This window comes from Notamacropus eugenii, chromosome 4 (genome assembly GCF_028372415.1).
Source record: "Notamacropus eugenii isolate mMacEug1 chromosome 4, mMacEug1.pri_v2, whole genome shotgun sequence".
Classification (NCBI taxonomy): Eukaryota; Metazoa; Chordata; class Mammalia; order Diprotodontia; family Macropodidae; genus Notamacropus; species Notamacropus eugenii.
In genome coordinates, this window is record NC_092875.1 from 80427022 (window position 1) to 80453136 (window position 26115).

General features: G+C 44.9%; 2 protein-coding genes across 2 annotated transcripts in view; both read left to right on the forward strand.

Moving 5' to 3' along the window:
* The first annotated feature begins 240 nt into the window (after positions 1–240).
* Positions 241–10970, forward strand: PGLS (6-phosphogluconolactonase). Its single transcript, XM_072602486.1, has 5 exons — positions 241–625; positions 7660–7767; positions 9835–9936; positions 10201–10341; positions 10617–10970. The coding sequence occupies exons 1-5, from the start codon at positions 323–325 to the stop codon at positions 10752–10754; spliced, it is 792 nt and encodes a 263-aa protein (XP_072458587.1). The 5' UTR covers positions 241–322; the 3' UTR covers positions 10755–10970.
* A 6126-nt stretch (positions 10971–17096) lies between these two features.
* NIBAN3 (niban apoptosis regulator 3) overlaps positions 17097–26115 on the forward strand; it is a 34307-nt gene continuing 25288 nt past the window's right edge. The window contains exons 1-5 of the mRNA XM_072602488.1: positions 17097–17437; positions 19731–19861; positions 21275–21400; positions 24781–24877; positions 25263–25430. Of these exons, the coding sequence (XP_072458589.1) occupies positions 17383–17437; positions 19731–19861; positions 21275–21400; positions 24781–24877; positions 25263–25430 (577 nt within the window). The 5' untranslated portion in view covers positions 17097–17382. The remainder of the gene's footprint in view (positions 17438–19730; positions 19862–21274; positions 21401–24780; positions 24878–25262; positions 25431–26115) is intronic.

Sequence of the window (26115 nt, forward strand, 5' to 3'; positions counted from 1 at the left end):
GCCGTAGGGAAAGGAGCCCGGGGCCACGTGACACCCGGGAGGGGGAGCAGCGCCCCCGGGCCCCTGGTCAGTGAAGGGCAGCACCGGGGGCCGCTGTCCGGTTAGCGTGGCAGGATGTGCCCGCCGAGCTCGCCCCAGCACCCACGGCTGTGGCTACGAGGAGCGTACCGCGCCCCGCCCGCGGAGCCGCGGCTAGGGCGGAAGCATTGGGAGATCCCCTTCCGCCCGGACTGGCGCCACTTCCGCCCGGGCACCAAGGCCGCGCCCCACGCCGCCGGCTCGCCTGCCGCACCCCGCCGCCGCCGCCGCCGTCACCGCCGCGATGCCGGGGTCAGGCTCCCGCCTCATCTCGGTGTTCCCGAGCCCGCAGGAACTGGGCGTGTCGCTGGCGCAACTGGTGGTGCAGCGGGCGGCGCAGAGCCGGGCCGGGGCTGGGGGCGCCGGGGACGGGGCTCGCTTCTCCCTCGGTCTCTCGGGCGGGAGCCTGGTCCAGCTGCTGGCCCAAGAGCTGCCCGCGGCCGCCGCCCCCTCCGGGCCCGCCGCCCCCGCGCACTGGACGCTGGGATTCTGCGACGAGCGCCTCGTGCCCTTCGACCACGCGGACAGCACGTTCGGCCTGTACCGGGTGCGGGGGGCGGAGGGAGGGCGGGGGGGCGGGGCCTGGCCCGAGGGGCGGGGCCCGGGGGCTCGTGCCTCGAGGCCCTGTGGAGTCCGAGAGGGGGGTGTGGCACGTCCCGAGACCCGGAGGTGAAAGGGGGCTTTGATGTCCACTTGGGGACCCAGGGGCCCGGCTCTCCTGAAACTCAGGGTGCGGCCAGGCTAGTCCAGGCCTAAGGCACGAATAAAAAGGCATTTATCAGATGCTTACTGTGTGTCCAGCACTTTGCTAAGCGCTGCCCTTACAAATACCAGGGTGAGAGAGGCCCTGCCCTCAAGGAGTTTACCTGCCCGTCGGGGAGGCTGCCACGTGGGGAGTGGTGGTGGGGAGTGGTGGTGGCCAGCGAACGTAGGCTGTGGGGCGTCAGCCAGGCGGTCAACACACCGACACACCGTTATTAAGCAGGGGATCCCTGGGACCGTGATTGATCTTTAGGGCAGACCCCGGACGCGCCCTTCCCAGGCACTGCGTAGTGTGGTGGTGGGATTGGATGACTGGATCCCAGGCCAGAGGCAGGGAGCGGGCCCTGGCCATGCACGGAGGGTGGTGGCAAGGTGCCTGGACCGAGTGGGGCGCACCGATGGTCCTGGCCATCTCGATATGGTGGACTAATTGAATTCGCCAAACGAGACAACTCGTGCCAAAGCTGAGCCGGTTAATTTTCTCAGGAACTGGGGGCATTGTTTTTCCTCTAAGATGCCCTGGTTATAAAAAGGGGAGCATACTCTCTAGTGTGGCCTGGTCATAAAGAACAGGATGTGGGATCTGGAAGTGGCCTTATTAAAACAGGGGTGGCCTGGCTGTGATGAAGTAAATCATTCTTAGAGCGTGACCTCCTTTATAAGGGGGATGTTCTCTATATAACTATCCATACCTGAAATCTTAACCAGGACAGCTGAACAGGAGTGGATGCTATCCTGTGATCATGCCAACACTTCAACAGGGAGGGGAGCACTTGTAATTATTATAAGAAGCCCAAGCATTTGGGAGCCAGGTTCGATCCAACAGCTCCTCAGTACTCTTCTAGTCTGAATCTATTTCTACATGTTTCATGCTTCTGTCTCAGTGTCTTGGATTTTACTTTTGATGTTTGTTTATTAAGATTCTGATTCATAGAGAGACCAACACTCCATATATCCCAACTTGTATTTGTTGACCGTGACCTGGCAGGATATGAAGATCTTGTCAGGCTCCTAAGATGACATTTTGTCGCCGACTAAAGGGAAATTATCTGACCACATTGCAAAAGTCTCATGGGGCTTTTAGGGACTGGACTGTGGTGACAGTTGACCCAGACTTGTGCTGGAAATCATGTTTATGATTCTAACGGCTTCAGCCTTCCAATTTATGTTATAATCAGTTGGTGACCTTGGCCCCAGATAGTACTTAGAGCTTTAGTTCTTTTGCTGGGTGAATAGAGCACCTCCTAAGCTTATTACTCCAGTGTTAATTAGACTTCTACAATTTAGGATTGCACGTGGTGGAAGGTAGCCTCTTTGATATCCTGTCTTGTGGGCCAGATTGTCTATTGAGCCAACCATTCCCTCACTAAAAATAGCCTCATATTGAATGTACAAGACTTTGGCAGCTCAGGGAGACTTTTGACACTCTGCTTAGCAGAATAATACCCAGTAGAATTATTGACTCCAGTATGAACTAGGAACTTGTTAAACATGATACATGTCAGGACCTGATATGTAATATCCCCACTCAAGTGGATCACTTTTAAGAGTCTGACTGACTTGCTTGTGGTGAATGAGCCTGGATGGGCAAGACTACCAACCTATCTGGGGTTATCTAGGGAGAAAGAGTGTGCATATCAGGTCATGCCTTTGACTGTATCCAAAATGGTGTTGGACACTCCAACCCTCTCCCAGCCTGCTGACCAAGAATATGTTGCATGTGTGATGGTATGAGAACATGGAGCTGCTGTTGAATTCACTAGTGTTGAATCCAACCTACCCTTACCACCTGAACACATAGATCCATCCTGGCAGGAGGTCACCTATGAACTGGACTGCTTGTCAGCCATGGTATTTGTATTTCTAGACACCCCCTCCCACACCCTACCTCGTGGTCCACCTATTTCTGACTCTTAATTTTAAATTGTTTATTTCCCATTTATGGAAGACTTTATGAATTTCATTGGTTCAGCTCTGTCTGAGAGTCCCAGTATCCAGAGAACCACTATTGTCTCACTAGTAGTCAGAATAACTGATGGATGCTCACTTTGTTCACCGAGCCATATTGTTGTGCCAGTGTGGAGTAGCTGAGCTTGGAGCTTGGTCATCTTCTCTTTCCAGTACTTTCCAATGCATTACCTAAGACAACTGTAAATCACTTTCAGCCAGATCTTGGCACTCCTTAACATTCCTGAGTTTTGTTCCTAGAACATCTGGAATATGTTCAGTTGAAATGCGATAGAGCAGTCATTCTTCCTCCCCCTCCCCGAAGTAGAAGTTGTTCATATGATCAATTACTCCTAAACACTCTGATCTTAACATCCTGGGTTTATCAAGAAGTCCCTGTTTTCTCTTCTTCATCATCTGACAACCCCTCCTTCTCATTTTACAACCCCTTGACTTTATCACCCATCATTTTCTCCTTTATCCAGCCTCTGTTGAAGTGGCCACCTCTCTTATCTTCCACACAGTACCCTCACTTTTATCTCCTCTCTCCCATCTTCAGTCTTTACTGATTCCTTCTCTGCTCTCTGCAAACATGCCCAAATCTCAACCGTCCTTAAAAACCCCTCACAAAATCTTACTGTTCTTACCACCTGTATCTCTCCTCCCTTTCTCAGTCGGACTTATTCAGCTATATTCATTGCCTCCACTTCCTGTTCACTCACTGTCTTCAAAATCCCTCCTAGTCTGGCTGCCTATCTTGTCACTCTACTGAAACTGCTCTTGTCAGAGCACCCAACAGTACTTTAACTGTCAAATCTAATAACTTTTGTTCTTCAGTCTTCCTCCTTCCTGATCTCTCTGCAGCATTTGACCACCATTGTTGTTGAGTTGTTTCAGTCATGTCCCATTCTTTGTGAACTTATTTTGGGTTTTCTTGGCAGAGATACTGGAGCGTTTTGCCATTTCCTTCTCCAGCTCATTTTACAGATGGGAAACTGAGGCAGATAGGGTTGTGATATACCCAGGGTCACACAGTAAGTGTCTGAGATAGGATTTGAACTCACATTCTATCTGTCTACTCCACCACCTTGCTGTACTTTGTTTGTCTTTATGCTTGTGTTTGCATTCCATTGTGACTCCTTGACACTACTGACCATCTCCTAGATCAGAAATGTCCTTAACTTTTTTTGTGCTGTGTACCTCTTTGGCTGTCTGGTAAAGACCATGAACCCCTCCTCAGAATCATGTTTCTAAATTGATAAAATAAAATATGTAGGATTACAAAGGAAGCAAAAGGTTAGTGAAAATAAAGATGCAATTTGTTTCCCATCTGAATTAATGGAACCCCTGAAATCTGTCCACGGGATCCCTTTCCTAGCTATATCCTGCCCTCTACGCTTTCTTTACCTTGTTTTTTTTCTCTCTCCTACCTGTTCAGATGTTCCCTTCTCAATTTCCTTTGCTGATTTTATCTTTCATGCCAAGTCTGCTAACTGTGGCTCTCTCTCTTGGTGACCTCAGCACCCATAGATTCAGTTACTATTCTATGCAGGTGACCCCAGAATTTATGTATTCAGCCTTAACCTCTCCCGGGCTCTAGTTCTGAACACTACCAGTTAACGGCCCATTGGACATTTCTAACTGGATGCCACGTAGGAATCCCAAACTCAGTGAATCCAAAACAGAAGTCATTGCTTTCCACACCAAACCCGTCCCTCTTCTGATCTTTCCCATGACAGTCAGTGTGGCACTGTCCTTGTGGTTAGCCAGATTTGAAATCTTGACTCCCCACTTTCATTCATTCTGTAGAGTCAGTCTTCTACCAAAACTTGTCATTTCTACCTATAGTACATGTCTCCTGTACATCATCTCTTCTTCACTCACAACTGCCACCCTGGTTCAGGCCCTCACAGCTACTCCCCAGGACTATTATAATGGCCTCTTTCCTATCTGGTCTCCCCACTCCAATTCCACACCAAAAGCTGCCAAGGTGGTTTTCCTAAAGCATAGGTCTGATCATGTCACCCCCCCTTGCTCAGGTAAACTCCAGTGATACCCTACAGCCACTAGGATCAAATAGAGACTCCTAACATTTAACATTTAAATCTCTTTTCTCCTTAGCTCTCTCTTATCTTTCCTGTCTTCTTGCATATCACTCCTCCCTTCATATGGTAATCCAGGTGTACTGGAGTACTTACTGTGCCACACAGGACACTCCATCTCCTTTCTTTGCACTGGTGTCTCCTCTACCAATCTAGAATGGCTTCCTTTCTCACCTCTGCCTCTTGGAATCCCTGGTTTCCTGCAGGGCTCAGCTCACGTGCCAGTGGACTTCTGCCTGAAGGCTTGCCCCCCATCCCCCAGCTGCTAGCCTACTCCCTCTCCTTTCCCACAATACTTTGTGTTAATTTTTATACCTAATGTAAAATACACATAATACATATTATGTACGCAAATATACAAATACATATAATACATAATATAACTGATATGTGTTCCTATGGTTTACCCTAAGCTCTTTGTGGGCAGGGACCACATTTGCACTTTTGTCTTTATATGACCACTGCTCATTCCACCTCCTGGCACATTGTACGTGCTTAATAAATACTCACTGATTGATTGATCTGTACACCGACCAAGCCTGAGATAGCCCTGTAGGATTTTTTTTAGAAAAGAATTGAACAAAGGGGTTCATTTTCCAGTGGGGAATCCTAAAGGGGGAAATTGTGACTACCAAAGCTGAGAAGCCCCAAACATGATCCAGGTTCTGTTGGCCCTTACCTGATGCACCAATCAAAATAGATGGTGATCTTCGCTGGATTGGAACTGGGGTCTTTGGGAAGGGGCATCTCTTTCGAGGCTCTAGAGTACCTGTCTCAACAGCAACCTGTGTGAATGTTAAGAAGTCATTTGGTTATTGTCAAGTCTTTTTTGAGAAGGATGTATCTGACCAACACTTGCCAATTATTATCATCTGATTTGAATAATTGAAACTAATAATATAATAAAATAATAAATTGAAATTTTATTAACAATAACTAGCTTAAAAACACTAACTAGCGGTATATACAAACTCATCTTAATGATTGTTGATGCCTATTTTATTTTTTATCTATTTTTTATTGGTTTCATAGTGGATAGAACACTAGACCTACAATCAGCGAGATCTGAGATGAAACCCAGCCTCAGACATCTAGCTGTATGATCCTGGGCAAGTCACTTAACCTCTCTTTGCCTCAGTTTTCTCTACTGTAAAATGGAGATAATTAGAGTACCTCCCTCCCAATGTTCTTGTGAGGATCAAATGAGAAAGTAATTTTAAAATGCTTAGCACAGTACATGGCACACAGTAGATGCTATAGAAATACTTGTTCTCCCCGTCATTTTCCCCTTCCCAATATACTTTTCCTGCATCCCAGACATTCCTTATAACAAAAAATAAATCTGAAAAAAAAAAGTTCAGCAAAACTAGCCAGTGCCTCAACCAAGTTTGACTTTGTCTGATTCAACTTTCCACTCCCACAGTTCCTCCAATTTTACCAAGAAGGGGGGATGCCTTTTGTTTAAGTCAACAATCACTTCCCAGTAATCTCTACCCTACTATCCATAGGCCTATCCTTTATAACAAAGGGAAAAAGTTAAGTAAAACCAGCTAACACATTATATCTGATGGCATGTACAGTGCTGTGGGCCCAGAGCTGGAAGGGACCTCGGAGTCACCCCCTCCTTTTGTAAGTGAGGAAATTGAGGCACAAGGTTCCACTGGTAGGTCCTTGGATTCCAGAGCTGGGATTCCTTCCACTGTGTCGATTGTCTTATATATTCGACCTCTGGGACCATCGCTGGGCATTGCATTCATTTTGTAGTTTAGGGTTGGTTCCATTTATATCATTTTTGTGAGGATCAAATGAGATTTACTTTCTTAAATCCATCTAGAAATGTTGGCTGATTTTATTGCAATGTATTTTCTCTGTTCTGCATCACTTTGTCCAAGTCTTCCTTGAAGTCCTCCCTTGTTGGTTTTTATTCTTCTTGCACCTTCCTCCCTGCCACCTTCTCTTTGATCCAGTGACACAGAAGTCCTTTCTGTACCACAAACAAGGCACTCCATTTCTTAGCCCTGCGCATTCCCTCTGACTGTCCCCCGTACCTGGAAGGTTCTCCTTCCTTATCTCTGCATCCTGGCCAGCCTCTTCCTGGGACAAAGGGGATTATAACTCTTCTTCCTTGCTTTCCCTTCTCCTGTCCCCTGACCCTGGGCAGCCTGGAAACCACCAACTCCAATCCTCTTGATGAGAAGGAGGACCTCCAAGTCTTACCATCTTCGCCTCTATGCCCTCTAGACCTGCCATTCTCTTCACCTTCCCTGATGTTATCTGACCTGCTAATGCATCCTAAGGACCCTAGACCTTGCCTTGCCTCTTGTTCCTTCCTTGTTCTTTTAGGACTTCCAGAACATGCCATGAGACCTGTCACTGAACTCCCTTCTATCCATTGTCTTCCCTAGTTAGAGTATGAGCTCCCTGAGTAGGGATTATTTCATTTTTTCTACCTGTATCCCCAGAACTTAGCATAGTGCTTGGCATCAGGCATTTAATGAATGCCTTTTAATGTATTCATTCAGTGATGACCAGATTATAGAGCCTGTGGAAGTTATCTCCAAGTTTTTCATCTTAGGAGGAGATGAATACAGCCCAGTCTCTGGTACATCGAAGCCTGGGAAATGGGTTCTTTAGAGATAGCAGCAGTGGAAGAGGTGTAGACTGTGGTCACCTTAGAGAGGCAGGGAATTGGAGGCTAGACATAAATGGTAGTCTGTTAATGCCTTGGATGTGGGTATAAGGCTGAATTTTCTTCCTTCATCTGCTATAGACTCACCTTCTTTCGAACCTGCCCATCCCAGAGAGCCAGGTTATCACCATTAACCCTGCACTTCCAGTGGCAGAGGCTGCCTCAGACTACGCAGAGAAGCTTCGAGAAGTGAGTAGTGGGGTTAGGGCAGGGGGAGCCCAGGCTTCCTTTCCCCCAGGGGCTCTGCATGGGGCACAGGTATGAATGGACAAGTGACTGCTTCAAATATGGAATTCAGTAAAAGTGAGGCAGGTGATGAACAAGATCCTGGCTAATAACTATCAAGAAAGAAAACAGTGAGCCAAATCTGGAATAATTAATATAGAATCCGCAAAATAGTAAGGAAAAAAACCTACTGTACTACTGTCATGAAATAACCCTAGATGACTGAAGTACTTAGAGATCTTACTCAGTATTTGCAGCCTGTCTGACCTAACCTGTGCACCTAGCATCGTAAGCTTGTGCTTCAGGGTTTTGGGGAAGCAAGCTGACTCAGACAAACAGTTGCCTCCCTGGCACTCCCTATACTAATTTCCCTAGAACGGCTCTCCATCCCTGCAACCCACTTCCTGCTTCCATTCCAGCCCTTTGAATTTGGGCCATTCAGAGAAACCCTAGGACCTGTGTGGTCTGATTTGTTTATTTAGTGTTACTCAGATCCAGATTGGACCTTGTCCCTTTTCCTCAGTAGGGGATTGCCCCATGGAAAATATCATGGTGAATCTCTTAAAAGAATAGAGGTTCTCAAATGGAAAATGACAGATTCGAAATTTTTTAAAGGCAGAAGTGGAAAAAAATTTGGTAAAAGAGATAACAAAAGACAACTGAAGGTACACATAAAGTCCAACCAACTGACCTTTAATGAGCAAACATCTATTAAATGCTTGCTTTGTGCTGAATGCTGGGAAATAGTCCCTGCTCTCTAGGAGTTTATATTGAAACTTAAAGACAGGGATACAGGTACTGAGTACTTAAAATACAGAGAGAACTTAAAAATCATAGCTCTCCCAAGAGAACAGGATAAATTAAAAACGCAGAATCCCACACTGCAGGAAAAAAAGCTAACAAGACTACCCAGAACTTTTGAATAGAGAAAATGAGATACAATTTGATTAAATCCACAGATTGCCTCCAGAGAAAAACCTCATATTTGAAACTCCAAAGCACATAGCAGCTAAATTTCATGATTTTTATGCCAAACAGTAATCCTTGAAATTAGTCAGGAAAAAGATCTTCCACTGTAATGAAGATTTAACAGTGGCATCCTGTAGAATGGGTTAGAGCACAAATCATCATAATAACTAATAACTGTGTGAAAGAGAATAGTATGAATGAGACAAAATTTGGGGGAATGTAGCTAAAGCAGGCCTCAGAGGAAAAAAACGTATGAAAATAAACATTAACAAAGTGGAAGGAGATTAATAAACTGTGTATGCAGTTTAAAAAAAAACAACTAGAGAATCAGTAACTTAAACCCAAAAAGAAGTACAAAGGGAGGAAAATCTAACAATTAAAGGAGTAGATAAAATGGAGAAAAGGAACCATAGAAATGATAAGCAGAATTAAGAGCTGATTCTTTGAGCTAGACTAATAATAGCATGGCGGTGTCCCGAGCATGCCTGGCTATATGACAGCAGCAGCAGCACTTCCTGCATGGGCCCCATGGGAGATCCCCCCTACATGGAAGGAGAGAAGACCTCACTTCATTCCCCTGCCTGAGGAGGAGGCCCAGCCCAACATGTGCAGCGACCTAGCCCTGAAAGGACAGATGTGGCAGTGGATCGGCTCTGCTGTGGCCGTGGTGTGGTGGCTAGAGCGTTGGATGAGGGGGTGGGTGGAGGCAAAGGCATTGCCCTCACCACGTCTTAGCCTCATGACTTGAGTCTTAATTTTCTTCTTTATAAAGCAGGCATCATAATAATGCCACAGTCCCAATTTTGCAGGGTTGTAAGTCTTGTGTGAGGAGTCTGAAAAGTGCTCTTAAGGCCTCTTGAAGAAAAGCTGATTCAGGAAAATCCTGTGTTCTGTCTCCAAAGTGTCTTAGCCTCTGGTCTTTCCTCCCAATCTGCTCCTGGGACACCACAGGCCTTTAGTCAGAGTCTCTGGACACAAAAGTGAGGGCCTTTTATTTGGCAGAGGCCAGACTGGGCATCTGACTAGGGCGGGGGTGGCCTTTCTTGTGTTCTTCTCCCTCAGGCTTTTCAGGGTGATATAATCCCAGTTTTTGACCTTCTGATCTTGGGTGTTGGACCTGATGGGCACACGTGTTCCCTTTTCCCTGATCACCCACTCCTGCAGGTAAGCCAGCTTTGGTAGTTGGGCAGGGCTGGGCTATACCAGCTACTTCTGAGTTAAGTGTGAGACTGGGCAGTGGTCTCCAGGATGGCAAAGGCACCAGCTTATGGGCTTGGAGCTAATCAGTCCCATTTCAGGCTGTGTACATGCTGAGGTTTGGAAGAATGGGCCAAGAGCTTTCCAAGCTCAGAGTTGGTTTGAGGGCCATGGATTGCTTCCTCTGGTACAATCTCATTTCTTCTTGTTGTTTGGGCTCATTTCCCCTAGGAGAAAGAAAAAATTGTGGCCCCGATCAGTGATTCCCCAAAGCCACCCCCTGAGAGGGTGACCCTCACTCTGCCTGTATTGAATGCAGCACGCATGGTCGTATTTGTGGCTACTGGAGAAAGCAAAGCAGCTGTTTTGAAGGTAACAGTCACAGTTTTGTGTTCTGTGTTAGTAATGAGGAATGGGAGTTGGGGGACATCTGACTGTGGGGTATCCCTAGAAGGGGATGGGAATAGAAGCTGTCCAGGGTAAGTTCCCTGGTGTGGTAGCATGTGGGATCTCCTTTGTCTGAATGGCCCCGGTCAAGGGGAAGAACCCTGTGGTGCCCTCATGTTCCCTCTCTTAGCCTTGGGAAATGTCTGAGAGTTGGGAATAGGGTTGGGCTTCATGCATTTTCTCTTGGGATGGAGAAACAGCGGATCCTGGAAGGTGATGAAGAGAATCCACTTCCTGCTGCGCTGGTACAGCCCCACACGGGACGGTTGTGCTGGTTCCTGGATGAGGCTGCGGCAAAAGAGCTGACCATTCCATTTGAGAAGCATTCCATTTTGTAGCCAGATGGGCCCAGATGTGCCAGACTCAGAGTTGACCTCTGCACACTGCTTCCTTATCTTTTTCTTGATATTTTTACAAAGACCAGCGGGTATGGGGCAGCAATCCTCTCTCCTGGGGAGGGAGTGAGTGAGCAAGCCTGAGAACAGGCTTATGAACTGGGTACAGTCTCTGTTGTGTGACCACCCAATATTAAAATGTGAATTTAAGCCCCGAAACTGCCTCCTAGACTCTTGATTGTCTATGACAAGGGATAGGGGAAATCTTGGATTGGGGGGGTTGGTACTCTTGGTGGGTGACTCTCCTGGCTGGCCAGTGGGATCAGTTCTGATGGGTGATGTTTAGTAAGCCATTTCCCAGGGAAGGTCCTCAAGGTGCTATTCCATCAAGTGATACCTGGTCATTGCCTTGTGATTGTGCATACAGCCACATTGGGGTGGTGAGTCAACAAACCTTAATTAGGTGCCTCCTCTGAGTCGAGGGTTGTTCTAGAAGAGATTGAAATACAAACATGAAAAACCACATAGTTTTGCCCTTCACTGAGTTCACAATCCAATAAGGGGTCCACAGCCTCTAAATAAATACTTAATGGTGCAAGGAAGAGGAAGGGGGGAAAGCGAGGCAGCAGAGCAAAAAAACTGTGATGAGGCCAAGGTCACCCTTAGCTGTTGTGGAGGATGAGGGAAGCCTCATGAAACCACATGGTACCTCAGCTGGGTCTTAAAGACATGAATATGGTGAAATGAGGAGGGGAATCTGGAGCACTGAGAGAAGACAGGTAAGATTGGGGAACATTTAGTAGTTTAAGTTTGGTTAAAACTGAGAGTGCATTGAAGAAGACCAGTGTGAAGTGAGGCTAAGATGTTAAATTGGAGCCACAGTTTGGAGAGCCTTGAATGCCAGGAAAAGAAGTTTATATTTGTTGGTAAAGGCAATAGGGAGCTACTGTGAGTCTGATCAGGAAAGTGGCACGGTCAGAGCTTTAGGAAGATTATTTTAATAGCTTATGAAGGATGAATTGGAGAGACTGCCAATGGGAATACTGGTTAAGATGCTGTTAGAGTAATCCAGGAAAGTAAGGACCAAAATTTCCAGTAGTGTAGACTGTACTGTCTTCTACCTTGACCTACCCTATCTCTTCTTTTCATACCCTTTTCTAATTCTCTTCACAGCTCCATCATCTCAGTTCCCCACTCATGCTCCTAAAGTTGGAGTCATTTCTGTCTCTTTCCTCCCTGCCAACTCCCACACCTCACCAAGGAATGGAATTTTTTTTTTCAAAACACTTCACTCATTTGTCCCTTACAATTTACTCCATGAGGTAGATACTATCACCATTTTACAGATGAAAAAAATTGAAACTCAGAAGTTAGGTAACTTGGTCAAGATCATACAGTTAGTAATTGACCAAATGGGATTAGATGTCTTGTTTCCTAACACCCAATACAGTATTTTCTTTGCTCCACCCTCCACACTCTCTTTTTAAAAAAGTTTTTTGTTAAATATTTCCCATGTAAATAAATTAATCATTTAAAAAAATTTTGACTTCCAAATTCTTTCTCTCTTGTCCCTCCCCCTTCCTTGAGAAGGCAAGCAATTTGATTTCAATTATATATGTGAGATCATACCAAACATTTCCATATTAGCCATGTTGCAAAAGAAAACAAAGAAAAACAAACAGTGAAAATAAAGAAAGTGAAAAAGTATGCTTAAGTCTGCACTCATAGTTCATCAGTTCTCTCTCTGGAGTTGGATAGCGTTTTTCATCATGAGAGCTCTGGAATTGTTTTGGATCAGTCTTGGTCAGAGAAGTGAAGCCTTTCACAGTTGACCATTGTACAGTATTGTTACTGTGCACAATGTTCTGGTTATGCTCACTTCACTTTGAGTTTATAATAAGTCTTCCCAGGTTTCTCTGAAACCATCCTGATTGTTATTTCTTATAGCACAATAGTGTTCCACCACAACTGTTCAACCATTCCCTAGTTGATGGGCATCCGTCAGGAGACAGTTGTAATGAGGTATTACTAAAAAGAATATGTCCATAGTACTTCACAACTGATGAGATATGGGGGGTGGCAAAGAGGGAAACATCAGCAAGTTTAGGAGCATGGGTGATTGAGAAGATGGTGGAGCTGTCAACTAGTGTGAGAAGAAGGGGGAAGCAGAGTAGGGGCATGTAGGGGATGGTGTATACTGCAGGGACATCCAGATGGACATGTCTAGCTGGCAGTTAGTGGTGTAGGGTTGTAACTTTTAGAAGAGTAGGATGGGAGATGGAGTTGTTAGCTACCCACTGCATACAGGTAGTTGTATGTATTATAGTCATAGGAGTAGGTGAGATCTCCCTGTCTACGCTCTGTCCTTTGATGAAGAGGGCTTAGGACAGAGATGGTTAGATACATACTTAGAGGCAAGAAAACAAGCATGAACCAGCAGAGGCAGAGCCAGGAAAGAGCTTTGTGTCACGGAAGCTGAGCGGAGATGGTATCCAGAATGAAGAAGGTGAATGTGAACAGGGTCAGATGAAGCAGAAAGACAGAGGAGGAGGCAAGTGACCTTTGAGAGAGCAGTATCAATTGAATGATAGGAAGAAAAGCCAAATGTTAAGGGCTTGAGGAATCCTGCAAGGACATTCACACGTGTGTGAGTTCATACAAGTCTTCCCAGGTTTCTCTGAAACTATCCTACTTGTCATCTCTTATAGCACAATAGCATTCCATCACAATCATAGTCCACAGTGGTCTTCCCAAGTGTGAAAGAGGCTTGAAGCAGATAAGCCTGGAAAGACAAGAGGAAGAGGTACCCTGAGAGGAGGCTGAAGGTGGGAATCCCTAATTCTGTTATTGAGCTGACTGATAGGCATGGGGTATGTGACGAGGGCAGATCCGTTGCAGAGGATATGAGCCATAAGGGTTGAGACCGGAGTGGCTTGATGTTGGAAGAGATCTTCTCAGCATGATGTAAGTAAAAAGAAACCTTGGGCAAGTAATTTTCCTTCCTCTGGTTTTCTGTTTCCTCATCAGTAAAATAAAGGAATTGGTCTAAACCAGAATTCTTTTACATTTAATTTTTTTTCTCAATTAATTGTAAACAAAAATTTTTAGCATTCATTTGAAAAATTTTGAGTTTTGTATTCTTTGCTTCTGTCTCTGTCTCCCTCTTGGAGAAATGAAGCGAGTTGACATAGATTGCACATGCACAGTTATGCAGAACATTTCTATATTAGCCATGTTGCAAGAGAAAAGGTAGACCAAAAAAACCCCAAACTCCAAGAATAATAAAATAAGAAAGGGAGGCTTCAATCTGTATTCAGACTCTCTCAGTTCTTTCTCTGGAGGTGGATAGCATTTTTCATCATAAATCCTTTGGAATTGTTGGATCATTGTATTGCTGAGAATAGCTAAGTCTGTCATAGTTAATCATCATACAATGTTGCTGTTGCATTGTACAATATTCTGTTTCCTCATTTAATTTTGCATCAGTTCATGTAAGTCTTCCCAGGTTTTTCTGAAAGCATCTTGCTCATCCTTTCTTATAGCACAATAATATTCCATCACAATCATATACCAGAACCTGTTCAGCCATTCCCCAATGGGTGGGCACGTTCTCAATTCCAAGTCGTTGCCAACACACACACACACACACACACACACACACACACACACACAAGAACTGCTGTAAGTATTTTTGTACATATAGGTCCTTTTCCTTTGATTTCATTAGGATACAGACCTTGTAATCATATTGATGGATCAAAGTGTACACACAGTTTTATAGCCCTTTGGACATAGTTCCATATTGCTCTCCAGAATGGTTGGATCAATCCACAATTCCACTAACAATGCACTAGTGTCTCTCTTCTGCCACATCTGCTCCGAAATTTGTCATTTTCCTTTTCCATCACATTAGCCAATCTGATAGGTGTGAGATGGTACCTCCGAACTGTTTTATTTTGCATTTATCTAATCAATAGTGATTTAGTTCTCAAATGCCTCTAGACAGTTTTGATTTTTTTCTTCCGAAAAATTGCTAGTTCATATCCTTTCGCCATTTATCAATTGGACAATGACTCATTTTTATAAATTTGACCCAGTTCCCTATGTATTTGAGAAATAAGGCCTTTGTCAGAGACATCTGCTGTATTCCACCCCCCGCCCCCCCCCCCCCCCCCCCGTTTCCTACTTTCCTTATCATCTTGCCTGCATTGGTTTTGTTTGTGTAAAGATTTTCAATTTGATATAATCAAAATTATCCATTTTATATCCCATAATGCCCTCTGTCTCTTCTTTGGTTAGAAATTCTTCCCTTATCCATAAATCTGACAGATAAAATATTCTCTGTTCCCCTAATTTGTATGTGATGTTTACCCTTTATGTCTAAATCATTTTGATCTTCTCTTGGTACATGGCATGAGATGTTGTAGATCAAATGTTAAGTGTTTTTATGTTATGGACACCTTTAACATTTTTGTGAAGTGCAAGGACCCCTTCCTAGAATAAAGTTTTTTAAGTGCATAAAATAAAATGTAGAGCATTATAAAAGAAGTCAGAGGTTAATGAAAATAAAGATATAATTTTTCCCCACCCAGGTTGGTAGACCCCAGGGTAAGAAGTTCTGAATTAAATGAGCCCTGAGACCACTTCTAATTCTCTATGATTAGCTAGGTTAGAGGTTACCAAGAGCCCAGACCAAGACTGGCCAGAGGGGTGCATATGAAAGGGGAAGATTTGGTAGATATCCTACAGGCAAGAGATCAAGAGACGAGAGTTGTGGAGTGAGGAACAGATGGGGAGAATCCAGAGGCTGAAGATTATTGTCAAGTCCCTTGTCATTATGGCGGGAAACATGGACCCAGGGGGGCTTCGTGGAGAATGAAAGGTTAAAGTAGCCTTGGTCAGTGCTGGAATATCCATTCAGCTTCAAACATCCTGACAATAGTACCCAACCGAAGGCTCCAAGGGGAGAGGCTTGGAGAGAGATACATTAACCTGGTAGGGGGAAGGGGAGATCACAAAACTGAGGGTACCTTGTCCTAGTTGTTATCACATGGAGGAGGAGGGGAGAAGATTGTTCAGAGAGGGTCACAAAACATAGCAGGGGGTGGGGTGGGTGAGGGCAGGTCACAAAACAGAGGGGATTCTGTCCTGGCAGATAAGGCAGTAAGCTCAGACCCTTTGTGCCACACTAAGCTGCTTGGTCCTGCTGGAATTCTCAGGGTTCTATTTGCATGTACCCCACTGTCAGATTCCTTGCGTTCTCTGAAGGGTTGAATTGGGTGGATGTGATGGGGCAGCTTCAGTTCTCACTTTCCTGGGCATACTCACAGTAAGGGAAGCATTTTGATCTTAGTTCCTGCTTGGGTCCAGGTTTGCTCTTGAGTGTGAACTAGAGCCAGTGGCCAGATCTCTGGTTAGTTCTGGTGCCGTACCCTGGCATTTTCATTTCTCCCTTTCTCACATCTCTCTCTCCCACTCACCCTCTCACTCTCTTTTTCCTGTTCCTACTTCTCTCTCCTCATTGCATGCACACGTGTGCATGCACACACACAAAGACATAGACAGATAGATACACACACATCCTTGGTCTTTCCTCTGTAGCCATGGATAGCCTGGGCCTGGGTTCCATTCCTGTGCTTTGGACTGCCCCCTCCCCAACTCAGTCTATTTGACACTCATCTCTAAGAAGCTGAGCCCAGGACCAACAGGCTGCCTGGTGATGGGTTGGTCATTTGGCACCTGAAGATGGACATGTGGCCACAACCATTTGTGCACGTGTGAAAGATCTCACCTCAACCCTAGAGGAAATAACCAGCTTTGGAAAATTTCTAACTGAAACAGAGAACAGAAAACAGGTGTGGGGTGGGGCTCGAGGCATTTCCCCAAGGAGCTTATGTTATGCTTCAACCTCACCAAATTTAGACTGAAAGTTGCCCACGTTCCCTTCTCTCTGGCCAGTTTGTGGACATGGCAGCTCCCGTGGACAGGTGGAGCCCGTCTCAGACACAGAGAAGAGGGTCAGGAAGGTGACTGAGGAGCCATCCGAAGGCTTATTCTCTTTTAAACCTTTAACATATTCTTTTCTAAGAGGGTGAACACTCAGTAGAGTTATTGCCCTGGAGCTCCTGTGGTTGGCAGGTGTGGCCATAACATCCCCTGATGAGAGCCAGTTCCCCCCCCCACACACACACCTACACGCCCCTCTCTGCGGCATGTCTCCAGGGAATTAACAATTTTTGAAGTCCCCCACCCACAACGCAAGATTCACTTCTCTCATGGAGTGTTGGGAACTATTTTTTTTTTGGTGCAATTGAGGAGGGGTTCCATTTCCCCTCAAGTCTTTCTTGTTGCAGAGTTGGTTCTGCTAGGGTGGCATATAAGGACCTAGTGGCTTAGAGTCACAGGACATCAATAAGATTGCTGGGATTGAATTAGAGGAAGCTTGCTGTAAGGCCTTTATGTTAATAGAGCTTAGATCACAGGAGCTGTTCTATCCCAGAGAAATTGCCTAGACATTTAATTTAACTGGGTTGTGGTACCCTCAGGGCTTAGTGGGATTCTCTGAACAGTTACTTTGTTTAACCAACCAGTGGAGGAACCTTCCTGCAGGACCTTCAGTGGAAAGAGCAAGATGGGGGCACAGAGTTCGAGCCACCTGGGGGAGAGACAGTGCCAATACCTGAGAGGTAAGGACAGGATAGGATGCGTTTGGAGAAGGTATTGTCATGTTATTTCCAGAGGACTTCTGAGAACCTGGGTAGGGTGTCTGGCAGTACCTCAAACCAGTGAATGTATTGTGTCCCTCCTCTCCTCTCTCTCTCTCTCTCTCTCTCTCTCTCTCTCTCTCTCTCTCTCTCTCTCTCTCTCTCTCTCTCTCTCTCTCTCTCTCTCCTTTTCTCTCCCCCCTCTGTTACATTTTCAGTCTCTCTTTCCTCCTCCCTCCTTCCCTCCCCACCCCTTCTCCTCCTCACCATTTGGACTGTGACTCAGAGCTGCCACTAAGCACTGTTCTGGGTCCCATTATCTACAAGGAGACAGGGATATGTTCTTGGCTCCAACATGAGAAATTCCTTCAAGTACCAAACCCTGGGTGTGACTACAGTTTATATGCCATCCACATGTGGACTGCTGGATCCTGTCTAAACTAGTCCCTACAGGCTCATGCATGGGAAGAGGGCTTTTGGAGTGTTAAGGGAGAAAAGTCACTTGAAATCATGATTCTTTGTTGAGAGTCATTTGAGCAGAAGAAAAAGTAGATTAGAGGGGTGAAGTCATAGAATCCCAGGTTCTGAAGGGCTCTCAGCCATCATCCAGACAAGCATTTATTAAACTATATGCCAGGCACTGTGCTATGTGCTGGAGATGAAGTTACCTACAAAAAGAAAGACCTTGGAAGCCTCCCTGTGACATCCTTGACAAGTCACTTGAGTGAGGCTGAGTTGTATAGCGCAGGCATGCGTCATAGGTGGTGGACTATTGCTAAAAGCAACATTGGCTGATTGGTCTTTTCTTAAGCTCACTCTGGTTTTCAGGGATTTGTGGCTCTAAGTACCCAGCTAACCCCTGTCAGAAATAAACATCCAGCAATTCACTTGGATTCTTTGTGGTCCCTGATGGTCTGTTCTTGGAAGGAAGGGATATGTAGATGAAGGGAGAGCTAGACATGAAATTGATGGTTCAGAAACCAACTGAACCTGACCTCGGAGTCCAATCGGGTTATTCTGTATATTAAAAATATACAACAGTGATACAAAATACAATTAAAATACACAGTTAAAATAGTAATGATCTCTGACATTTATAAAATGTTTTATAGCTTACCAAATCGTTACTTCCATACTTCATTTGATCCTTGCAACGAACCCTGTGAGGGAATAAGTATGTTATTATCCATAAAATGAGGATGATGAGGAAACAGAAATAGAGTGACTTGTCTGGCAGTGAATAAGTGGTGAAGCTGAGATTCAGACCCAGGTCCTCTATCTCTAAATCACCTAGGTGGTGCAGTGGCTAGAGTGCTGGACCTGGAGTCAGAAAGGCAGAAGTTTAAATTTGGCCTCAAATCTCACTGGCTGTGTGATCCTAGACAAGTCACTTAGCCTTCATATGCCTCAATTTTCTCAACGTCGGGTGAGGATCAAATGAGATATTTGTAAAGTGCTTAATATAGCGCTTGGCACAAAGGAGGTACTTAATAAATGTTTATTTCCTTCCTCTCTCCAGCTTTGCTCTCAGTGAAATTGGTTTTCTCTGATTTTTCCCATTTTTTTCTTACTTTTCCAAACTCTTTATGATGTCAAATATATAAATTAAATGTAAGAAACTTTTATGCTCTCTCTCTCTCCCTCTCTCTATGTCTCTCTCTCTCCCTCCCTCCCTTTCTCCCTCCCTCTCTCTCTCTTTCTCTCTCAGCATTGGGATCCCTAACTACAAGCCCCCTTTCCAGGCTCTCATTCCTGCATCATATGCTGGATGGTGCTTCTCAGGGAGAGGAGAAAGATTTGGATTCAAGTCACCTCTCTAATCTTTGTGGGAGTACGACAATTGGGGATGAGAGCCTCTTGGCAGCAGTAATCTCTCATATCCATCTAGTCACCAGAAGAAGGTGTTCTGCCTGTTACTTAGTTTCTCTAATTCAGACTTGGTATAAAGAAGATCATGGGGTGCAGGTAGGTGACACAGTGGATAGAGCACTGCCTGTGGAATCAGGACGATCTAGTTCAAATTCAACCTCAAACACTTGATACTTACTAGCTGTATGACCATGGGCAAGTCACTTAACCCCAATTGCCACACCAAAAAAGAAAAAAGGAGATCATGCCTTGGTTGTGGGTTTTACAGATCTGTCAAAAGCAAGAGGAATAGAAGGGCATGGTCCCTAGCACCTGTGAGGGGGCTTCCAGCTAGCTCAAAATAAAGTGAGATCAGCTGGAGGGAAAGATCAACTAGTGTTTGTACTTGTACTTTGTCCCTTCCCAGACCAGACAGGCTCTTTCCTGAATTCCTTCATGCCACATTATCGAAGGCAACTTGCTATGACCTTCCTGAGGCAAATCTCAAGAGAGCTGACACCCCAGGGACAGACAGGATTCCAACTATTGAAGAGTGAAGTAGGTGCTGGTACTGGGGAGGTTCTAGGTTGGTATGAAGTGGGCATTGATCCTGGGAGTGCTACAGGTTGGGGTAAAGTGGGTATGGCTCCTTTGGGGTGGGTTGGTTTTTCACCAGAGATTTCTTCTCTGGGTCCAGGGTTCTTCAAGCGTGTAGAAGATACAGATCACATAAAGTCCCAGCACAACCTCCTCACATCACGAGGGAAAAAGGACATTGAGGATGGGAGTTCATCAACCCTCAAATGTCAGAGGCTTGGGAGAATGAAATTGCCCTCTTCTGTGCTGAACTCTCTCTTGCTTTGTGTCTAGTTGTACTCCTGGTTATTCTACTTCCCACCCCCAGCTCCCCTTTTTTCCTAAAAAACCTTTTTTTACATGTATTTCTTATTTGTCCCTTTCCTCTTCCCCTCATGCAATGAACCATGAACAATAAAAACAAGATCTTCATAACAAATAGGCATAGTCCAGAAAACAAATTCCCACATTGGCCACGTCGAAAAATATCTGACTCATTCTGCATTTTAAGCCCATCGTTTTTCTCTGGCAGGAGCGTGTTCAGTTCTGCGGACTCCAGCTTTATCAGTCCATTGGCCCAATGTTCTCAAATCTTTCAAAGATGTTGTTGTTATGTGAATTGTTCTTTTCTGGTCATTTCCCTTTCCGTGGAGGTTTCCCCTGAAACTGTCATCATTTCTCATAGTGCAACGATATTCCGATCTTTTGACACATTTCTATACCGCAACTTGTTTAGCCATTCCCACTTGGCTTTCAGGTGACCGCAGAGTTTCTATGAATTGTTTTTGTTTATGTAATTCCCTTTCCTATTCCTTTGATCCTTTGGGTACATGCCTAGTGGTAGGATCAGGGACACTCTTCCTTTCCAGGACTGGGGCAGGGAGAATGTTATAGATAATATTTATATAGCTTGTAATGTGATTGGATTTCCTGCTTCCAAATGGAAAAGATGACACAGGATGGCCCCAGATGGCTGTACTTTGAGACCCAACACTTTGTTGGGAGTGGGATACAAGGACCCTTCCTCCCCTTCCAGGATACTCTAAAAAAGTAGCTAAGCCACCATTACCTCACAAAGGGTTGTCCTTTTATTGTGGGGATGTATGTTTAAAGCATCTGGTGAAGGGTCTGCAGGTTCATGCTCTGCTACTTCTGCCTCAGATCTCTGGAGAGATGGCAGATGCATTGTCCTTAGCTCAACTGTCTTTAAGTACAGACATTAATAGCCTCCATGTGTTTGGAAAACCACTGGTGTGCAGCTGTGGCAGCCCCAGGCAGTCTGTTGAATGTGGGGGAGTAGAATGGAAAGCTCTCTCTCTGTTGTGCTGGTTTGTTGTTTTTCCAAGGAGATGTCACTTGGTATGATGCCACTTTTGACCAAGTTTCTCTTCTCAGAAGCCTCCCCCGGCTGTGATGCATGAGGGGGTCCTGACTCACTTACACGGGAATTCTCCGAAGTGGAGAGAGAGTTACTGTGTCCTGCGTGGAGACTCCTCTCTAGAGTGGTTTGGCAGTAAAGAGGTAAAAGTGTCCACTTTATTCTCAGTCAATGTCAATGCCAACACCAGTGCCAATGCCAAACTGAACACTTGGCTCTAGACGTCTTGCAATCAGTTTTTTGCAGAGGCAATTCTTCTTGGGAAGAATGCTAGACATGGAGCTAGTGGTATCTTTGCTCCTTGGTGCTGGTATGACCTTGGGGAAGCCATGTCAGAATCAGAGTCAGGGTGAATATGCATTTATTATACATCTATTATGTGCTCACCTGCACTGTGCTAAGTACTGGAGGTACAAAGAAAGGCATAAGATGGTGCCTGCCCTCTGAGAACTCACAATCTAATAGAGGAAGAAGCCAGAAGGGGCAGGGGCATGAAGTCATGTGGTCATGGAGGAAAATAATCTAAAAAGATAGGAGTTTCCAAGTTGATTTCTTCTTGCACATTGATGTGTCTCTGGAGATGATGGCATTCAGGAAAGTAGCCTGGTGGGAAATGCTGAAGAGAATTCCCTTAAATAGTGGAGAATCTGGGATAAGCTTCCCAATGTCCATCCTCTACCCTCTTCAGTCAGAGGGAGGGACAGAGGGAGGAAGGGAAGGAGGGAGGGAGGGGCTCCTCTCTGGGACCTCTCTGAGTCTTATTGTTCTCATCTGTAAAATGCGGTTGCACTAGATGACCTCCAAGGTCCATTCCAGTTCTGACTCATGACCCTGCGCATTGGGTTCAAATCTTGGCTCTGATTCTTGCCCAATGTGTGGGCCTGAGCAAGTCACTTAACCTCTGGAATACTCAGTTTCCTCATCAATAAAATGGGAAAACAATACCTTTACCATCTTCTTCCCGCAATTTTGTGAGACAAACACTTTGTAAACATTAAAATACCGGGGTTCTCCATTTCTATGAACATTACTCTCATTATTATACTATTTGTACGGATACCCCCTTCTCTTTGTCTCAGGCACCATGTTCTTAGGCACCCTTTATCCAGTGGTCACAGAAAGTCAGAGCTGGGAGATCCCTTAGAACTAATTAGCCAAACCCTTTGATTTACAGAGGAGAAAATTCGAACAGTTCCTGTCATTGGTTGTATTTTCTATTTTGAAAGATCACTTTGATTTTTCTAGAAGCTTCTACTTTGCAGTCCCAATCAGTCAATAAACATTTATTAAGTGCTTACTATATACCAGGCACGTACAAAGACAAGAAGAAATAGTCCCTGCCTTCAAGGAATTTATATTCTAATAGGAGAGGTAATCATGCATATATCAGTACATATACTCCATATACAAGTCAAAACTGGATAACCTTGGAAAGAAGATACTGGCAGTTAGGGGGACTGGGAATGGCCTCATGCAGAAGGTCAGTTAATATTGACCAAACATTCCATGGGGCTGTGGTGAGTGAGGTATTCAATAACTCCAACCAGCATAGCATTTGGAGTCCATGATCGTGTAACTCCCTTACACTGACCTCTAGTAGCTGTCCATTGCCTCTAGGATAATGTGTATTCCTGAGCCTGGTGGTTAAGGCCCTCTAACACTCTATTTTCACCCCACTCTTGTAACTTCCTTTTACCCTACTCCTTTCACAGATTCTCCATTCCAGTTAAACTTGAATCCTAGCCATTCCCTGAATTGGACACTATCATTCACATTTGTAAAATCCATCCCCCATGCCTACAATGCCTCCCCTCATCTTCCTCCTAGAATCTTTGTCTTCCTTCAAGACTCAGTGGAAAGACCACATACTCCATGAAGCCTTTCTTTTTCCTTCCTCACTTTGCACTCCTTCCTTCTTCATATTACCTTGTATTATGTTTAATTTACAGGCATGGTCTGTCTCTACCACCACAGCCAATAGAATGTAAGCTCTTTGAGAACAGAGACTGTTTTTCCTCTTTTTTTTTTTTATTCCCAGGACCTAGTAGAGTACCATGCACATGATAGCTACTTAGTAGATATTTCTTGGATTGAATTAAATTGAATTGGAATTTCATTAATTAAGATATAGATGCCTAAAGTCCATCATTAAGTCAAAGGCAGAAATCAAATAATGCTCTCAGTGATACCATCATGGCTATGGGCCCTTCAGAGTAGGAATGAGAGGCTCTTGGAGTGGAATTAGTGCCAAATACCTGTGAGGTGGACAGACAGGTAAAAAGATTTCTTCTCCCATCATCTTTGTAGCTGCTATTTCTTCCCAGATATGAGCTGGCTTGTTCATGTGTCCCTCCCCATTCCCCCATTCCCAAGTCATCTTGTCTCCACAGAAACTTTAGGTCAACAGAGCACCAAATCTTGTATTTGAATTCAGCAGATGTTTAATTAATCAATAAAAAATGAATTTGGAGGTAGAGGACCTGAGTTCAAATATTGGCTCTTCCACTTACCAACTATGTGACCTTGGGCAAGACATCTACCATGTCTAGTTTTAGTCTTAAACTCAAGTTCTAGTCCTAGACCCATAACTAACTTGCTAAGTAACCTTGAGCAAGTCACTCCCCAATCTCTGGATCTCAGTTTCCTCTTCTGTAAAATGAGAGGGTAGGATCTTTGAGATCCTGTTCGTCTCTAACTCTACAATCTTGGCATCTTGATAAACAGCAGTGGTGGAAATTTCAGTAAGGGATGGTCTCTGCCTTCATGGTAGCTGGAGTCTAGTAAGAGGATAATTATCATACAAAATAATAAATGATGAAGGTATTGGAGAGATATATAAATTAACACTGGCTTCTTGATGCCAAAGTGGTATAAGGATTGAAATAATTCTCAACTGGGAAGAATCTGGGAAAGTTTCCTCTAGGAGGTGACTTTTGAGTTTTAAAGGATTGACAGGAATTTGAACAGGCATTCCAGGAGCAAAGGTCCAGAGGTGGGGAACTTTAGGATATGTGCAGAGACAGGAAATAGTTCATCTTGACTGGAATATGGCATGCATGGGGTGGGGAATTGTTGTTCCAGCTGTCATTGTTGCTGTTGTTTGTGCTTTGCTTTCAAAGAGCACCAAAGACATCAGGAATTGCAAGTGAATTGGATTTAAGTGAGTCAGAGCTGTACAAAGTCACCAGCCTCACTCTCCTCCAGAGCCATCTGGGTCCAGTGGCAAAAAATGCTGGAGCTGGCAGGGCTTAGGCCTTTTAATCCAACTCCTTCATATTACAGATGAGGAAACTGAGGCCCAGAGATTAGAGAGTGACTTGCTTAAGGTGACATAGAAAATTATAATCCTTCAGGTCTGGGATCAGAACCTGAGTCTTCTGACTTCCTTCATTGCAGTGCCCCATGAGTGAATATTTGGGGGAGTTCTTGCCTCGATAGCTGCCAATCTTCCTAAGAGAAGCAATTTTAGGATTAAGTTGTAGTTGAGAAAATTTCTGAAAAGTCCCTTTGGGTGTCTTTCTAGGAGCAGAAATGTGGCGATGAGCCACAGGGGTCTGTGGCTTTGACTGGTTACACACTAGTGGCCTCATGGAGGGAATGTCTCTACCAGAGGTTGACAGGTAAGACTTTGTCACTAGAGAATAATCACAACTGCTCACATTCCTGTGAGTGCCCCTTAGGTGCCCCTGAGGTTTACAAAGCCCTTTCCAACAACAGTCCTTTGAGGTGAGCCGGGCTAGGATTAGGCAAAGGCAGAGCACCATCATTTGTTTCTAAGTTCCCTCACCTGCCTCAGAAGAACATTCAGAGGCTTGGAGACCCCTTGTCATGGAAAGATTGATATGAACCCAATTTTAAAAGCAAGATGGCTCTCCATTCTCCACATCTTATATTTAAGGACATTCTTCATTTATCTTGGATTGGCTGTGTGGCACAAGATACGAAGCCAAGCTTTCTTCTTGATTCTAAGACCAGAGTGAAGCCTAGAGTCTTTTTCTTTTCCAGGGAGCCATTCCATTCAAGATCCAGATCCAATCACTGAACCTCCTCTGGGATTTCCCATCTATCTCTGCCACCCTTTCCGACATCCCCTCTGCTTGTACACTGACACAATAGAATCCCAGGACACCTGGAAATTGGTCCTGAGAGATGGGATTCGGCGCCGGGGGACAGGTAGGCCTAAGCCCAGTCCAGCTGAGGTGATTTCTCCAAGGGGCTGCAGTTAGAATTATATCTGTGTCCCATGAGAGGGTCCCTTGTGTCCCAGACAAGATCTGGACAAGTTCCTGAGTTCTCTCCTCTTGCATACACTTGATGGATGGGTCAGTCTCTCAGAAAAGTCTCTGTCACTATGGAGTCGACCTTTCTTGACTGGTTCATTTAACAACAAACAACATAGTGTTAAGCACCTACTTCTTCTAAGGTCAGAGAAACCATAGGATCATGGACTGAGTGACTTAAAAGGCCCTCCGAGGCCATCTAGTACTACCACTCTCATTTTACAGATGAGGAAACTGAGGCCTAGGCAGGTTAAGTGACACATCCAAAGTCATACAGGTAATGACAGATCTGGGAATCCCTACTCTCACATACTAGACAAGTGATCAGCCAGCCTCTTCGTGGAGGTCTCCAGTCAGAGATGGAAATGCCTTTTAGAGATGGGTCAGACCTGAACCATTGAGGTCACCTCCAACTCACATCCTGTGGTCTAGATTTTTCACTTCCCCAGCTCTGCCACTTAATACCTACCTGTGTCTCTGTTTCCTCATCTATAAAATGGCTGAAGGGTTGGACTCAGTGACCAAATGTCTTGATTTTTTTTTCAAAAAGGGTATGTGTGTGTGGGAGAGGGTAGTAT